The sequence below is a fragment of the Sminthopsis crassicaudata genome, chromosome 3 (assembly GCF_048593235.1).
Source record: "Sminthopsis crassicaudata isolate SCR6 chromosome 3, ASM4859323v1, whole genome shotgun sequence".
Taxonomy (NCBI): Eukaryota; Metazoa; Chordata; class Mammalia; order Dasyuromorphia; family Dasyuridae; genus Sminthopsis; species Sminthopsis crassicaudata.
The window spans coordinates 29814817-29830024 of NC_133619.1; the positions used below are offsets into that span (position 1 = coordinate 29814817).

The window sequence follows — 15208 nt, forward strand, 5'->3', positions numbered from 1 at the left end:
TAGATGGAGATGAGGGATTTTAGCTACTTTAGACAAATGAGTAAAATGCAAGTGTTTTGGATAAAGAGAGAAAATGACTACAAGGCTTTCTTTAAATCAGTTAGAGTCATGTTATCCAAACAGCCCATCTTCTAAAAATAATTACAGGGCATCTTTTTCCTTGATCAAAACAAGGAAGATGCTGACTCAGAAGGAAACAAAGGAAATTCTTATAAGTCAATAGAAAAATCCTGTAGAAAACACCTTCTGTATAGAACACATTAAAAAAGAATTGTTTAGAAGGACCCAAGTTTGAGATGTGTAGGTTTTCACTGTTGCAACAGAGATATCTCCCTCCTTCTCTTTCTTTCTTTCCTTCCCTCCTCCCTTCCCTCCTTCATTCCTTCTTTCTTTCTTCCCTTCTTCCCTCCCTCCCTTCCTTCTTCCTCCATCCCCCTTCTTCCTCAATCCCTTCCTCCCTGCCTCCTTCCCTTCTTCCCTTACACTTTTCTCCCTCTCTTCCCTTCCCCTCCTCCCTCTCTTTCTTTCTAATTCCTCCCCTCTCTCTGTGCCTGTGCTTGAAGATCTCTATTATTCAGGAACCATCTCCAACAAGGAGGTGGTCCTTTTGGATAGCTTTAAGTTTTGGAAAGTCTTTTCTTTCCCTGAATCTAAATCTTCCCATCTGAAACTTGTACCCTTTATTCCTAGTCTTGGCCTCTGGGGCCAAACAAAACAAGCCTAATCCCTTTTCCACATGTGGACCTTTAAATACTTGAAGACCGTTATTATGTCTCTTCATGGTCTCCTTTTCTCCAGTCTAAACATTCTCACTTACCTCTACTGCTCCTCCTATAACACAGCCTCTACCAGCCTCATTGCCTTTCCTTTCTTGGGTGGCCATAAGATAAATGTTGCCCATCCATGATTCTGCCTGAATTTGAAAAGATAAAAATGACAGAAACTTTTTTTTTTTTTTTGTAAAGGAAATATTAATCTGTGAACTAATCAAAGAGAATTATAAGCAGTGACTGGCTTTTTATCTAGTGATTTCAATGAGGTGTTCAAAGATAGTCTTCACATATGTATGGTTGGAATAGATAGAAGATGAATTAGTCTTTTCATCCCCATGTGAATATTGTCTTTACTCCTATAATAACAACTGTTCTTTTATATGTAATAATATCATCTATCATCAATGACGATTATATTCATATAGCAGCAACATTAATCACATTAAATAATACCATCAGTATACTAATTATATATATTGAATACACAATATACACTTCTGTTAAAATATTGATACCAATAAAGATATCAGTAATGAAAAATATTACTAATAGAATTTCTATAGCACTTTGAAGTTTGCAAAGCTCTTTACAAGATCTCATTTGGTTCTCATGGTAACCCTGTGAGGTCATTGCTATTATTAGCTCCATTTTTACAAATTGGGAAACAGAGAGAGTGTGACCTTCCCAGGTTCTCTTAGCTTTTGAATGCAAGTCTTCCTGACTTCCAAGCTCCATCCCTCATAATACCTTGTTTCTGCATTGGCTCGAGTAGCTCATGGAGGCTTGTGTGATATAGTGGAATGAGTGATGAATCCTCATTCTTGTACTTGCTATCGGTGTGATTGTGAGTCAGTCACTTAAACTCTGAGCCCGTTCCCTCATCCATAAAATGAGAGGTTTCATAGAGCAATGAATAGCCCTGGAATCAGGAGGACCTACATTCAAATGCAACATATGCTGGACATTGGCTGTGTCACTTAACCCAGATTACTTCACAATAAACAAACAAATAAATAAATGAAAGGTTTGACTAGCCTACCTCTGAAGTCCCTATGTTTATAATCTTACATCATTACATGCATCCAACTGAAATGAATTGGGGCAGAGGGGAACATTTCTCTTAGCTACTTATTATGAACAGGGTGTTCTGTCCTAAGTGTTGGAGATAGAAGGAAAAAAAAAATAAACTTAAGAGATAACCCAAAGAGACAAACATTTTTTGATCAATGCCTTCTATGGACAGGAGAAAGTTTGAGTTTATGGACAACACAGGAAGATTACTGAGGATGCATTTGTTGGAGCAGTTTAGGGAGGATTGGGCCAAATCATAGACCCCTTTGCACTTTTAATCCAACATAAGTAGAAGCAGAGGTGATGATCATAAACTTCCCAGCATCCTTTTCCTGCTGCACACCTGTTATCATTGTCAGGTGAGAGGGAGAGTTTTCTTCCCATTGCCCCCAAACTAAAACTAGTCTCCATCATGATTTTCCTGCAGATCTGTGGAAACACTTTCCCTCTTCCAGCTAATGATTTATATTTAAGATGTCCTTAAGCAGATGCTCAGTTACATTTTTCCATTCTAGCATAGTCTTTGGCAATGGCTTTTTCTGTAGTTAGAGGAAAAACTATATGTTGAGCCTCAAATAAGAAATGAAAATCATACAAGTAACTTGTGCCATGTGGGAAACTTTTCTCTCTGCCGGATGACTTAATGGTGAAGACTGGTTTGTGGATTTGTGGAGGACAAATTAAGTTGTTGCAGTGGCTTATGAATATCTTATTTCTTAAGGGCATGAATCCCACTGATTTCTTTTGATCAAAAAGGAACAAGGACATAGTGCTGGAAGAAAAGCCAAACAAAGAAAATGCATTTAAGTTTGGAGTTGGCCCAATCTGGGATGTCACCTCTATACCTTTGTGGGAGAAAATATTGTGTATGTTACACCATGAAGTTTTTTTCACTGTCTTTCCATCTTGGTGCCTCGTACTGAGTTCTTTTTAATGGTCCCAAATTTTATCCTTAAACAAAGTACCATCTTTTTATTTTTAAAATGGATATTTTTATAAATCTTGAGTTCAGACATTCAAAATAGGCATTGTCTTATACATCAGAGCACAGAAAATAAGGATTCCTTATAATAAGGAAAACAAGAAAATAGGAAACTGGCTATTTCTTTATTGATATTTTTTTGTTGATTGATAACATGCTTCTTCAGTTAACACCTTTGGGTATTTTTGGACCCCCCAGCACCCCCTTTAAAAATGATTTCCCTCTGCAAGTTCATAGTAACACCATGGACTCAGAGCTAAGAGGATCTTTCAAAGTTCTTGAACTTCATCCTTCCCTTTCATGGGTGAGGAAATTGAAGCTCAAGGGCATAGACATTAAGCAACAAACTCAGGAACTGAACTCAGATTCTCTGCCTCTAAATCAGCACAGTTTCCACTGTCCTACATTGCTTATTGCTTTTTGTTGTTCTTGTTTGGCATTTTATTGACCCCCTGTGGGATTTTCATGGCAAAGATCCTCAGATGATCTGCCATTTCCTTCTCCAGCTCATTTTACAAATGAGGAAATTGAGACTATTGGGATGTATTAACTTGGGAAGGGTCATACAGCTAGTAAGTCTCTGAGGCCAGAGTTTGAATTCAGGTCTTCTAGATTACAGACCTGGCACTCTGTCCACTTTGCCTCTTAGGTGCCTCACTATTTCATTTGGTTTTATTGGCTTCCTTTTGTCCTATGTACTTAAGGTTTCTGCTTCACTTGGGAGCTCCAGAGGAAGAATAACAAAGGAGGAAAGGAGAGTCCATTTTCCAGCACATTAGGATATATGACATGAGGGCTTAAAGCAGTTGTCTGAGTTCCTCTGATGATATATTGTCATGTTTTACTCTGCGATTGTTGCTTAGAGATATTTTCAATTCCAAATCTGGGCTCTTTACTTTTCTAAAAGAGATTAGAAAACAGCAAGTTTCCAGCACTTGTTGACTTAGGCAAGAGACAAAAGTGGAGCGATAAGGACATACCGAATTCTGTGTTCTCTTTATTTCTCAGAATGAATTCCTTTTCTTCCTGTGTCCAAAGAAGGTCATTTAGGTGTTTGTGGTAGGAGAAGCCTGTAGGGTTTGTTCTGTTTTGGGATTTCCCATTTTAGCAAAGATTCATGGAGAGCCCAAACTTGAGAGAGACTCTGGTTAATGATGGCAGCTGGGGAGTGAGGTTTGCAGAGGCCATCCCAGATACACTTTCTTAATGACACTTCCTCTCAAAGTGTTGGCTGTGTTTGGGGTGTGATAGCACAGAAGGTGTTAGAGTAGCTTTTCTAAGTCAACCATTACTGTCTTTAAGTCAATAATAAACTCACTAGAGTTCCTTCTCCATATATAAATGTTGGGCTGAGAGGAATCTGGACAAGCCATCTGCTGGATCCATCCACTTTGGGCCATCATATTCTTAATTTTCTGTGGAAAAGAGCACATTCCAGTGTCTCCAGTCTGCTTTAGGCAGGAAATTCTGATGTCTGGCCTAAATCCCCCACCCCTCTGAAATAAAGCCCATTTCCTTATATCCTAACTTGAGGGAAGCTCAGACAGCTGCCCTCCATCCCTCATTCATTTCCCCTAATACCCTTGAAAATAGTCACTAATTTCCTCCTTTGCCTCCCCCCATCCCCGGTAATATAGGAACTGCTCCTTGAAGTCATTTTTTCTGAGATTAATTATTTGTATTCACAACGGCTAGCGTGGCCCGGCACATTAGACATTTAATAAAAGCTTGTTGATTGATTAATACAGATTTTTGAAAGCAAGCCCATTTACGTCATTATTTGGATGGCAAAAATTGTTTGAACAGAAGTGTTTGTCTTAGAGATTTTTTTTGCCCTGGCTTTAGGTTGAAAATTTAAGATTAAAGATAAATGCATTTAAGTGATGGCTGTCAGAGCTCTGAATCCTTGCTCTGGTGCTTGTTACCAACGTGGCCTTGGTCATATGATGTCATGCTTTGGGGCCTTAGCTTTCTGGTCATCTGAATAGGGTTTGTCCGCAACGGCCTGAGGACCCTGCCAAGCCCTGAGCTTCCATTCTGTCAATCCAATATTCTTTCTCTCTCCAAGCTTATCTGATACTGTGATTTAAATCTCCACCAATTGTCAGTTAATATAAGAAAAAATTATTATTTATTGTGACAATTAAGCCACAGAGACATTTTTACAAGTGATATATTTGATATTTGAGGGAAGCCAGCCAATCCTGAGATTTCCCTTTCCTCTCTGCCCTACTGGCTCTAACTTATAAACTCATGCCCTCACCACTGCAGCCTTCACACTTAACTCAGTACCCCAGGTCAGGAGCAGGTCAATGGTCAGATCTGTCCCTCAGTCCTGGGGCCATTTGCTCTGGTGAATGAGCTAAGTTTCATTGCAAGAGGTTATATCCTAGGGTTGAGAATCTTCATATTATTGTCTCTCCTGATGATCAAAGTCATAATTTCTTGCAACAACTCTTTATTAATAATAACATTTTTAATAATAAAAATAAATATTTATAATATAAAAAAGTTTTCAAGCCCTCTCTCTACTCATGTGATCTCATTTGATCCTCTCTAAGACATGGATTCTATTATTCTTCCCAATTCACAGATGAGGAAAATAAAGTCCAATGCATTCAATATTTATTAATTGCCAGGCATAGTGCTAAACAATGGGAATACAATAAATAAAATGAAAGATTGTCCCTTTCCTCCGAGTGTTTATAATATAGAGGATGATAGAGATCAAGTGACTTGTCTGAGGCATATTTGGAACTCATATCTTACAGATTGAAACTCCAACATTTGATCTGTCCTGCCAATAGCTAGTTGCTGCTTGGGAGGTGACCTTTTGGCAGCTGCTGACGTCTCTGCCTCCCCTTCCCTCTGAAGTTTTTATCATATAAATATTTAGTCTTCCATTCATTTCTGAAGTATATGATGAAAAATTATGTGTAAAATCATTTTTTAAAAACTTTATAATTCAATGGAAAAAAGATTATACTTAAGAAATGATGAATACAGAGAAGCCTTGAAAGACTTTTATGAACTGATATAGAGCAAAGGTAGCAGAGATAGAACAGTTCCCCTGTGGCTACAAGAATACTTGGCTGGGATTGCTGAAAGTCAGGGCCATATCGATGCTGAGTTAGTTGCTCAGATTGGGCCTCACAAAGTCCAGTCCTTTTCAAAGCCCATAGCATCATCCCTCAGTCAGTGAATTTTCAGGGTTTTCTCTGCGCCAACTCTGTTCTAGGCAGTAGGGTTAGAAAAGCAAAGAATGAATAAAGAGCTGCAAAAGATTATTCTGATTTAGTACCTTTCTGTTATACCAGTTAAAAATGACCCTGAGAGAGAGATTGGTTAAGTGACTTGCTCGGAGTGCCTGAGTATTTCCCTTCCAGATTCCCACTGACTCAGTTTCTCAGATGCTTTGAGATCAAATCCGGAGCTGTTGGGTCTGGATCTGGAAAGGAGACTCTCTAACCAAGCACTTAGCAAAGTGCCTGGCACAGAGTAGTGCCTTAAGAAATGTTTATGTGTCAGTTGATTGAGTGATCTCAAGACTGCACTATATACACGTGCAAGCTACAGAAGCTTATAATGACAAATGATAAATATCAGAAGCAACATTTGAATTAAGATTCTCAGACTACAGAAACCAGTGTGTGTTTTCAACTGTACCCCCATCGTTCCTTCTGACTTCTTTACAGCCATAGGACCCTCAGAAAGTCGTTGTTTCCTCTCTGTGGACCTCGGTTTCTTTCTCTGTAAAATAAAGACCACACAGTGCTCTAACCTACTCTTTTTTTTTTTTTTTAATTATAGCTTTTTATTTACCAGATATATGCATGAGTAATTTTTCAGCATTGACAATTGCAAAACCTTTTGTTCCAACTTTTCCCCTCCTTCCCCCCATCTCCTCCCCCAGATGGCAGGTTGACCAATACTTGTTACATATGTTAAAGTATAAGCTCTTAAGTTAACCATCCATCTATGTAGCCCCTTCCTCTCAGCCAGTCTCCCAATCTATGGTAACAGAGAAGGTTTTTTCTAGCCTTCTCACTAGCATAACCCTCTCTCTTAGCATTAATATTTCCTGTGATATTATCAACCCTATTTGATGTTTCCAAAGTGCCACAGGCTGGTCCCGTCTTTGATGAGCTTTCTGATCTGTCTCTGACTTAGATTATGCAGCCGCAGCACTAACACCTGGATAAAGGGAGTCTGGGTCTTCCTCCAAATTGCTCCCTTGGCTCAATTTATATGGCTCTTGAAAATCATTAAAGGTTGTGCTATTCTTTCTTCTTCTAAATGCTCTTGTTCTGTTTTGGATTCTAGAAAGAGGGGGCCTGAAACTCCCAGTAAACATGTGTTTTGATACCCAGGCAACTGAAAGTTCTACTTTTATTCTAAAATTAGAAATCATTCTTGTCTAGTCTATTCTGAGATATCTTTTAAGCCCTTGCTTAATTAAATTTTGAAGATGAAAAGATTTTTTTTCTTTGCTGATGAAAGTTTTTATGCCACAAGTGCCTGTCACTTTAGAACCTGATCTAGGTAAAAGATAAGTAGAGTTGGCATCTCATTACAAAATCGTGCCCAGATAATATTTCTCTTAAGCTCAAACCAAAGGAGGCTCCCTGCTTGTCTCTTCATCTTTTTTTTTTTCTGGGGTGACATATCTAAGGTTGGAGCGAAATTATTCCATAAGGAGGAATGGAAAAAGGACTTCATACAGTAAAAAGAGAAAATCTATTTGAAAAGATAGGATTTTCCCTCTTCTTCTTTGAAAAATAATTATGTGGTTGTCTAAATAAACATACACACACCCACACAAATATATTAATTCAGTTTATTTACATTTAATCTTTAGCATTTCATTTTTTACAATTTTGAATTCTAAATTCTCTACTCCTCTCCTTTTACACCCCCTCAATGAAAAGGCAAACACTTTTATATAGGTGCTACATGTATAGTCATGCAAAATATATTTCCATATTGATCATGTTGTGAAACAAAAACATGAAGGAGAGGTAGAAAGGAAGTGAGGGAGGAATAGAGGCAGGAAGGAAAAAAGAATGAAAAGTAATGTTTAAAAAAGGTAGCCTTTGATCTGCATTTATACTTAATCAGTTCTTTCTCTGGAGGTAGCATTTTCACTTTGCTTCAGTTCATATAAATCCAGGTTTCTCTGTGAGTATCCTGCTTGTCATTTCTTATAGCATGATAATATTGCATTATAATCACTACTTGTTCCACCATTCCTCAACTAATGGGCATCCCCTCAGTTTTGGCAAATTTTTCTTTATATCTCTATCCATGTGGCCAGTTATATTTTTTAAGTTCTTGTCTTCAATGTATATTTTGTGCCTCCTTTCCCAAGCTGCTGACTCTTTTTTTCTTCATGATTTTCTTGCATCACTCTCATTTCTTTTTTCTAATTTTATCATTATTTCTCTTATGAGATTGTTAGAATCCTTTTTGAGCTCTTCCTGGAATTCTTTCTTGGGGCTGGGACCAATTTACATTTTTTTTGAGGCTTTGCATGCAGCAGTTTTGATTTGGTTGTCTTTTTCTGGGTCTGACACTATATAACTCTCTGTGGTCAGATGGTTTTTTTTGTTTGTTTGTTCATTTTCCTAATCTTTATGTTAAATTAAAGTTGGACTCCATCCTTGTGGTAGAGGAAGATCCCTCTATAAAGAGAATAGGTTGAACTCGATGATGTCCAATAAGCATCCTTTCTGCCTCTAATTCTCCAAGGGCTGAGCTTATTTATTGGAAATTGTAAAACATAAATTAGAAACTCATTTATTCACAGAAGAAGATCTTATTGTTATGGGCTAGGTCTTCTACCTGGTGTTTAGGATACAAATACAGAAATTAGCTAGTGTAGCCCTCAGGGAATTTGCATGCTTACCTGAAGAATACAAAACACACATAGGTGTGCAGAAACAGTAGATTAATCCTAAATTCATTCTTCTGAGGTATATACAGGTTTTCATTTCAGTATGCTCACCTAAAATGGCTTTGTATCAAACATGGTTTTAAGGCACTTATGGTGTTATAAATTAGCCATGAAAAAGCTCTGCCCCTCAAACCTAGATCTAGAAAAGGATAGGGTTTTTTTGGTTTTTTTTAAAGTAAGATCTTTTGAGGTAGAGATGTCAATATCATCAATGAAATATGACTACTAACCAGTAAAAATGTAGAGTAAAGCTTGGAATAGAGGTTGGAGGTGACGATTTGGAAAACTCCTGGTTTGTTCTGCAAGAATGGATGGGACTCTCTAAGGCAGGGGTTCTCAAACTATGACCTGCAGGCCAGATGTGGCCAGCTGAGGACATTTATATGGCCCATCTGGTTATGGCAAATGGGCTGAGGGGTGGAGATAGAGTGTGAGCTTTTGTTTTTACTATAGTCTGGCCCTCCAACACTCTGAGGGACAGTGAACTGGCCCCCTATTAAAAAGTTTGAGGACCACTGAGACATAAGCTAGATAGGTGAAAAAAGGACCAAGCATAGAAACCATGGAAAAAAACGTGGCCCAATGAGAATGGGGCCATAAAGCTTCCATGTATCACATGAGCCAAGAAACAAGGGAGTTCCTTTCAAGGATGGGACAGTTAGAAAAGGAGACTTTGTAAATGCTTGTTGACTTGATAAATGGCATTTGCATCTGGTCCTGAAGCATTCATTGCTGACCTTTCAGAGTACATCAGTAGGTGTAAACTAGATTTCAGTGGCTTAAAAAGAAATAAGTGGGTGGTGAGAAGACTAGTGATAGGACCATCATTCTCTGCCAAGATTTTTTTGCTTTCTGTTATTCACTGTCAACTAGCTCATAAGTACATCTTCTAGTTATTAGTTTGCCTTTTAAAAATGACATTAAGATGTGCTACATTTGCATTCTGCCCCAAACTTTCCTTTATCATGTGACCCTGGATAGTCTCTTCATCTGTAAAGTGGGGATGCTAATTACACAAGCTAATCACAAAGTGTGCCAGAATCAAGTGAGGCAATTCTTCAAGGTGCCCTACAATTCTCAAAGTGCTGTTTAAATATTAGCTATGTTCATTACTGTTTTTAATAGTGGAGCTTGTAGTGAGTCTACACTCAGAGGTTTCTAAGTGGAAAGGAAAGAAAAATCGTGGTTTCAGGCAAGGTGCATCTTGCAAGTGTTTGCTAACGTATTCTGCCCTTTTCCTTCCCCTGTAGGTGATTGAAGACAACACTGGTGTCCGTCGAGTGGTGGTCACACCCCAGTCTCATGAATGTTACCCTCCCAGCTACCCCTCGGCCATCTCGCCCACCCATCACTTACCTCCGTACCTCGCCCATCACCCTCATTTTATCCACAACTCACACACAGCTTTCTACCCACCCGTCACAGGACCTGGAGATATGCCACCTGGGTTTTTTCCACAGCACCATCTTCCCCCCACACTGTACGGAGAGCAAGGTGAGAGGGGCAGGGCTGGGATCCATGGCTGTTCAAGTCAAATTATTTCTAGGTACATTTCTCAGGTGCCTACTCTACGCAAATTGCACAGTGGATAGAGCATTGGACCTGCAGTCAGAAAGATCTGAGTTCAAATTTCATCTCAGACACATACTAAACAATGTGACCTTGGACAGTTTTCTCATCTGTCAAGTAAGGGTGATAGCACCTCTCTCCCTCCTTGTTGTGATGATTAAATGAAGTATTTCTTTAACATATTTAGCTAAATATTTATAGCATATGTAGCTTGATACATAATAAGCACTTAATAATTGCTGGTTTTCTTTCCTGTCTTTCCCTTAGGCAGGGATTCAAATCACAAACAGTTCTTGCCCTCAGTGCTCTTATACTCTTTTCCATTGAGGCAGCCTGGACACAGATAAAGCTTATACAGTGGGGACTTCATAAATGCTTGAGTTGAGAGAAATAAGTACAATGTGGCAATTTGAGAAAGGAAAAGCCTTTAGTGACTGAGAGCCTCCCAGGCTCATTTCAATGAACTTTTCATCATCTTCTTGTAGAAATCATACCACTATATCATACCAGCTACATTACAAGAGAAGACCAGTACAGCAAGCCCCAGCACAAAAAACTGAAGGATCGCCAGACTGACCGCCAGAATCGTCTCAACAGCCCCCCTTCCTCGCTCTACAAAAGCCACCTGAACAACTGCACAGCTGTCTACAATGGCTACGGCAAAGGCCACAATGCCGGGAGCAGCGGTGGTGGGGGAGGCGGCGGTGGGGGTCCCGGCATCAAGAAGGCTGAGAGACGAGCAAGAAGCAGCCCCAAATCCAATGAATCTGATTCCCAAGGTAAACTCCCAAGTTACTTAATAAAAGTTTTATTTCTATTTTGTTTTCATCAAACAGATAGATAGAAGATATGATAGATAAATGGATTGATAAAGTGATGACTGATGAACGGACAGATGGATACAAGGATAGATAGATCAATCAATTAATATGAGAGAGACAGAGAGAGATCAGCATCTTTGTACATGGAGTAGATAGGCAATATCATGTATTTTAGAAAAACCCTGTCTTTGAGAGAAGAAAACTTTGAGGTTCAAGTGGCTGGGCAATCTTGAGCAAATAAATTAACATCTGAGTATTGCAGTCTACTTTCCAAGATGTTTGTTGCAAATAAAGTATTGGTACTATTAACTAGACCCATATCTATAGCAATACCTACACTCATACCTCGACTGATATCTATATCTCTGTCTATATCTGTATCTGTGTTTACATATATATGTATACACACATATCTATCTATCTATTCATATCTAGATATATGGATTTTTCTGTGTTGTGCTATATATGCTCAGATGAATACAAACAAAATAGACATATAAATTTGGACAAATAATTGCTCATCATGAATAAAGGCCTCAAATTGGAGTAAGAAATCCCACCTTGGAGACCTAGAAGCTGTGCAATTCTGGACAGCTCACTTCACCTGCCCATTGTACCAGCTGACTTCCTAAAGCTCTCAGATGGCCAGTTAGAAGAAGAATGGGAAGTATCATTGATGTAAACATAAAAGCTATTGATCCTTTTAAAAGCTGATCATTTGCAGAGTAGTGATCCTTTTGTATTGGTCAGGAGGGCAGTTTCACACCAGGAGTTATCCCACCTGACATCCCTAGGTCCAGATTAAAAAACAAAATATATATGACTGCTTTGTAACATATGTGAAAATGATGGTGTCTGTTGGGCCCATCCCACTTCCCATCACCACCACCAGCACACATACAGTCACATATATACACAAACATTGACTAAAAGCCATCATCTCCTATGGAAAACCGCCCAGTCGCTCTACTCTGAATTTCTGTTGTGAATTGGCAGGCTTGCTCCAACATATTTCTTAGCTTGGGAGCAATATTTTAGCGCCTTGTTTTCTCTTCATATTTCACAGCAGCCTACATTTTTTTTTTTTTTTTTTTTTTTTTGTGTCACATGCCCTATCTAATTTTCTGCTTCCTCTGATCTGTGGAAGTTAAAATGTCAAAGAGAGTTCTTAACTTTACATATCTCTCCTCGCGTGGTCCAAGCAGATGTGTATTCAGTCCAGGCCAAAACAATTAGTCTTCAGCAGAAGATGGGCCATGTGGATGACTCCATAGAACTATATCTCATTAGACCAGATGCCATTCCTTCCAGACAGGGAAGGGGATGGGGAATTTCTACCTTGAGACATGGAAATTTATTTATATTTCATTTCAAGCATAATTCATTACTTGATTCACTCTTTGAAGACCAAGCAGTTTTGATCATAAGAAAAATAGAATTCTTTGAAAAAGACTTTACAGATGTCTCATTTGATCTCACAACAACCTTGGGAGGTAGATGCTAATATTAGCCTCCTCTTTGAGATAAGGAAACTAAGATAGAAATGAAGTCTCCTACCTAAAATCCTCCACCTAATATAGTATCTGGGACAAGATTCTTATTCGGTGCTCTGTCTACCAAACATCCAACTTAGAACTGAGAACTGATGCTGGCAAGATGACATCCATGTGGCCAGTGTTGTGTAGACAGGATCCTTTTTCAGATTTGGTTTGGACCATATGAATTCTGCTCCCTCATTGGCCCCCTTGTTTGGTGGGGCGAATGAAACATGTTGATTTCTAGGGCCTTTTTATGGTATGGACAAAGGTGCTCTTTCCAAGCCCAATGTCACAGGGATTTTGTGCGGTTTAGACACTATTGTGTTTCCTGTAATCACCAAGCCCCACTTGAATGTATCCTTGTCATGGGCTTTTTCTAAACAAGATCCTGGACTAATATGGCTTCTAGAATAACTTTCAGGTAGAAGGGTATGTTTTTAAAGAGGCATGAATTTTAGACCAACTCAAGCAGGAAAGCCAAACTTTGTCAAAGGCCAACTTAAAAATGCCCTACAGTGTAACTATTTTTATACAATGGGAAATTTACTTTAAAATTAGCATTCTGGGGACATTCCTATTTTTATAAGAGAGGATACAAAAACTGAATAGGGATGATATTTTCCCTCCCCATTGTCCCTAAGGAAATCCAGAATGGTATCTTTAGAACCTGAGAAGGCCACAATTAATATCAAGATGAGAGATAAGAAGAACAAAGTAAATTACATCTCCTCCAAGGGGCCTCTTGCTCCTTAGACCTGAATGCTGAGAGTTACCATCAGATTCCCAGATTTTGATGGAAGAAGCTCAAGTTGATGAGCCCAGTATAAATGAAGCATCATGAGAGGCAGCATATCTTTAAAAAGTTATCCTCAGAGGTAGAGTGGCCCTTCTGAATCTATTAGTTTCTCAGTGCTTTTGGAAGCTTTCTAAAGCTGTAATTTGCAAGGAGGGTGCAGACCTTCATTAATGGAGAGCTTATCCTTATCTGGGAGTCTTCTCAAGTCTAAAAGCAGTTTTTGAACTATCTACTCATTATTTAAATGCTAAAGCTAAAATAAAAGAAGGAACAGTTTTGAAGGAGCTCATCACACAATGGCAGAGACTAGGTGCAAACAGTATATACACACAAAAAAGAAATAATCTTTGGCTAAAGTGCTAACATTAGGTAGTGGTAAAATTTCAGGTTTGGGCCCTATCCCTAGACAGCTATCTTATATAACCAGCAATTATAGTGGCTTGGTACTAATTCCCACCAAATCATGTCAGCTGTGTTTTCCTATGAGTTGACTTTTCCAGTAAGGATTCAGTTTCCAGTATTTAGGTACTTTATTATTTAATTCTCTTGCTTGCCTTGGACTGGGTAACTGCCACACTCCCACCCTTAAGCACCTGGGTGCTTTCCTTGCAGCTGACAAGCTTCTCTGGCAGATTTCTGAAAGGTCAAGGGCCTAAAATGTGTAATTTTTGACTTGGAGTGGCTCCACTTGGCTTGATAAGTGTGGAGGTCAATTAGTCTCTTGTTATGTCCTGGCTCTCCTTTGCTTGGCCGAAGACAGTGGGTTCGTAGAAGGCCATGTCACCCCAAAAGCAGGGCTAGGACAATATGCCCTGATAGTCTTGGGGGCCAGAAAACAGAAACTCAAAATTTCACAAGTGGAAAAGCCTTTAATAGTTTTCTAGTCTAACTATTTGTGTGAATTGCTTCATAATCTTTCAGTTAAGTCAATGCTTTGGTCTTTGAATTCCCCACATCCAGCATAGCACCTTGTGAATAATAAGTGCTGAATAAATGACTGTTGGATTATAATAAATGTTGCGGGGTTTTTTTTTGTGAGAAGCCCTGTCCTGGAGGCTAATCAGTGGTTGATTGGCAATACAAGAGCAAAGAATAAAGTAATCTCTACTCTCATGGAGATCTTCACAGGCATATTGAAAATATGTATAGTATAAATAAGAAATCAATTAATACTTATATTTAATTATATAATAAATGCCTATATTTATCTATCCATCCATCTATCTATCTATATATCTATCCATCTATCTCTGTATCTATATATATACTGACAAAATTGTTCGGTCCAAGATGTCAAAATTGGTATTATTTTGCCTCCCTTCGTCAGGTAGCCATGTCAACAAATAACTCAGACTAGGGGTGAGGAGATGCATCAAAACAAAGTTTTAAGAAATGAGATGTGGAAAATTGGAGGGGAGGGCCAGTGGGATCTGGAGGAAGTGGCTCTTGGGTAGGGCCTGAGCAGATAAAGATGGAGACCAGTGAATGAGATGAGGAAAAGGAGAAGGCAGGGTGATCCTAGAGGCCAGAAGTTATTCAGGATTATGGACTATAAGAAGAGGGAAGGCATGAAGTAAACTTGGAAATGAGATCTTTGGATCATCTTGCTAGAGTTCCACCACTCTCTAGTGAAACCATAGAGTTCCACTCTATAGAGAGAGTTCTCTCTAGACAAGAGAGAAGTTAAGGTATTTCTCCAGGTTCA

At 38.8% G+C, this 15208-nt stretch overlaps 1 protein-coding gene across 1 annotated transcript in view; it reads left to right on the forward strand.

Moving 5' to 3' along the window:
- FNDC3B (fibronectin type III domain containing 3B) overlaps positions 1 to 15208 on the forward strand; it is a 370100-nt gene that overhangs the window by 215607 nt on the left and 139285 nt on the right. Inside the window, 2 exon segments of the mRNA XM_074298196.1 lie at positions 10030 to 10273; positions 10834 to 11127. Coding sequence (XP_074154297.1) covers positions 10030 to 10273; positions 10834 to 11127 — 538 coding nt within the window.